This window comes from Charadrius vociferus, unplaced genomic scaffold (assembly GCF_000708025.1).
Source record: "Charadrius vociferus isolate BGI_N301 unplaced genomic scaffold, ASM70802v2 scaffold1158, whole genome shotgun sequence".
Lineage (NCBI taxonomy): Eukaryota > Metazoa > Chordata > Aves > Charadriiformes > Charadriidae > Charadrius > Charadrius vociferus.
Window position 1 is genome coordinate 142,639 of NW_009649701.1, and position 571 is coordinate 143,209.

At 61.6% G+C, this 571-nt stretch overlaps 1 protein-coding gene across 1 annotated transcript in view; it reads left to right on the top strand.

Annotated features, from left to right (window-relative positions):
• Window positions 1–571, top strand: part of GPATCH4 (G patch domain containing 4) — an 8,431-nt gene that overhangs the window by 5,544 nt on the left and 2,316 nt on the right. The window contains exons 2-3 of the mRNA XM_009890591.1: window positions 44–136; window positions 338–445. Coding sequence (XP_009888893.1) covers window positions 44–136; window positions 338–445 — 201 coding nt within the window. The remainder of the gene's footprint in view (window positions 1–43; window positions 137–337; window positions 446–571) is intronic.

Consider the following 571-nt stretch of genomic DNA (forward strand, 5'->3'; position numbering starts at 1 on the left):
CCACCGGCTGCGGCCATTTCGGTGGCTCCTCTGTGCCCCGCAGGTGGGACATGATGCAGCGGAGACCTTCTCTTTCCACTGGTGGGACCACGTCTTCAACGAGGCGGCTGGCAACATCGCGGTGGAATCTGGGCAGGTAGGAGGGCTGAGGGGGGAGTACCCAGCTCGGGCTGGGATAGGGCTAAAGGCAGGGGAAGGCTTTGGGGTCTCCTTTGCGCTGTCATTATATGTCCCTGCAGCATCTCGCACGGGGACCATGGTGGCAGAGATGTACTGCTGGAGGGGGCAAAGCCCCTTGGGCAAAACGCTCCTGAGCCCTTTGCCTCTCTCACTGCAGGATGGCATCTCCATGAAGACACTTTCTGAGCAGGGAGTCAGGATCAGCAATAAGAAGCCTCGCAAGGCTGGCAGAACTGGCAGCATGCTCTACGGCCGCTTCGTGAAGGTAACCAGCCATGGGGACGTGGCTCTGGGAGCAGCTGGCATCTCTGTGAAGGCTGCTGTGAACTCTGCAGCCCCCCGTTGCAGCACAACCTCTCCAGCCCGTCGCTGCTGGGGCCCCTAGGGCCCC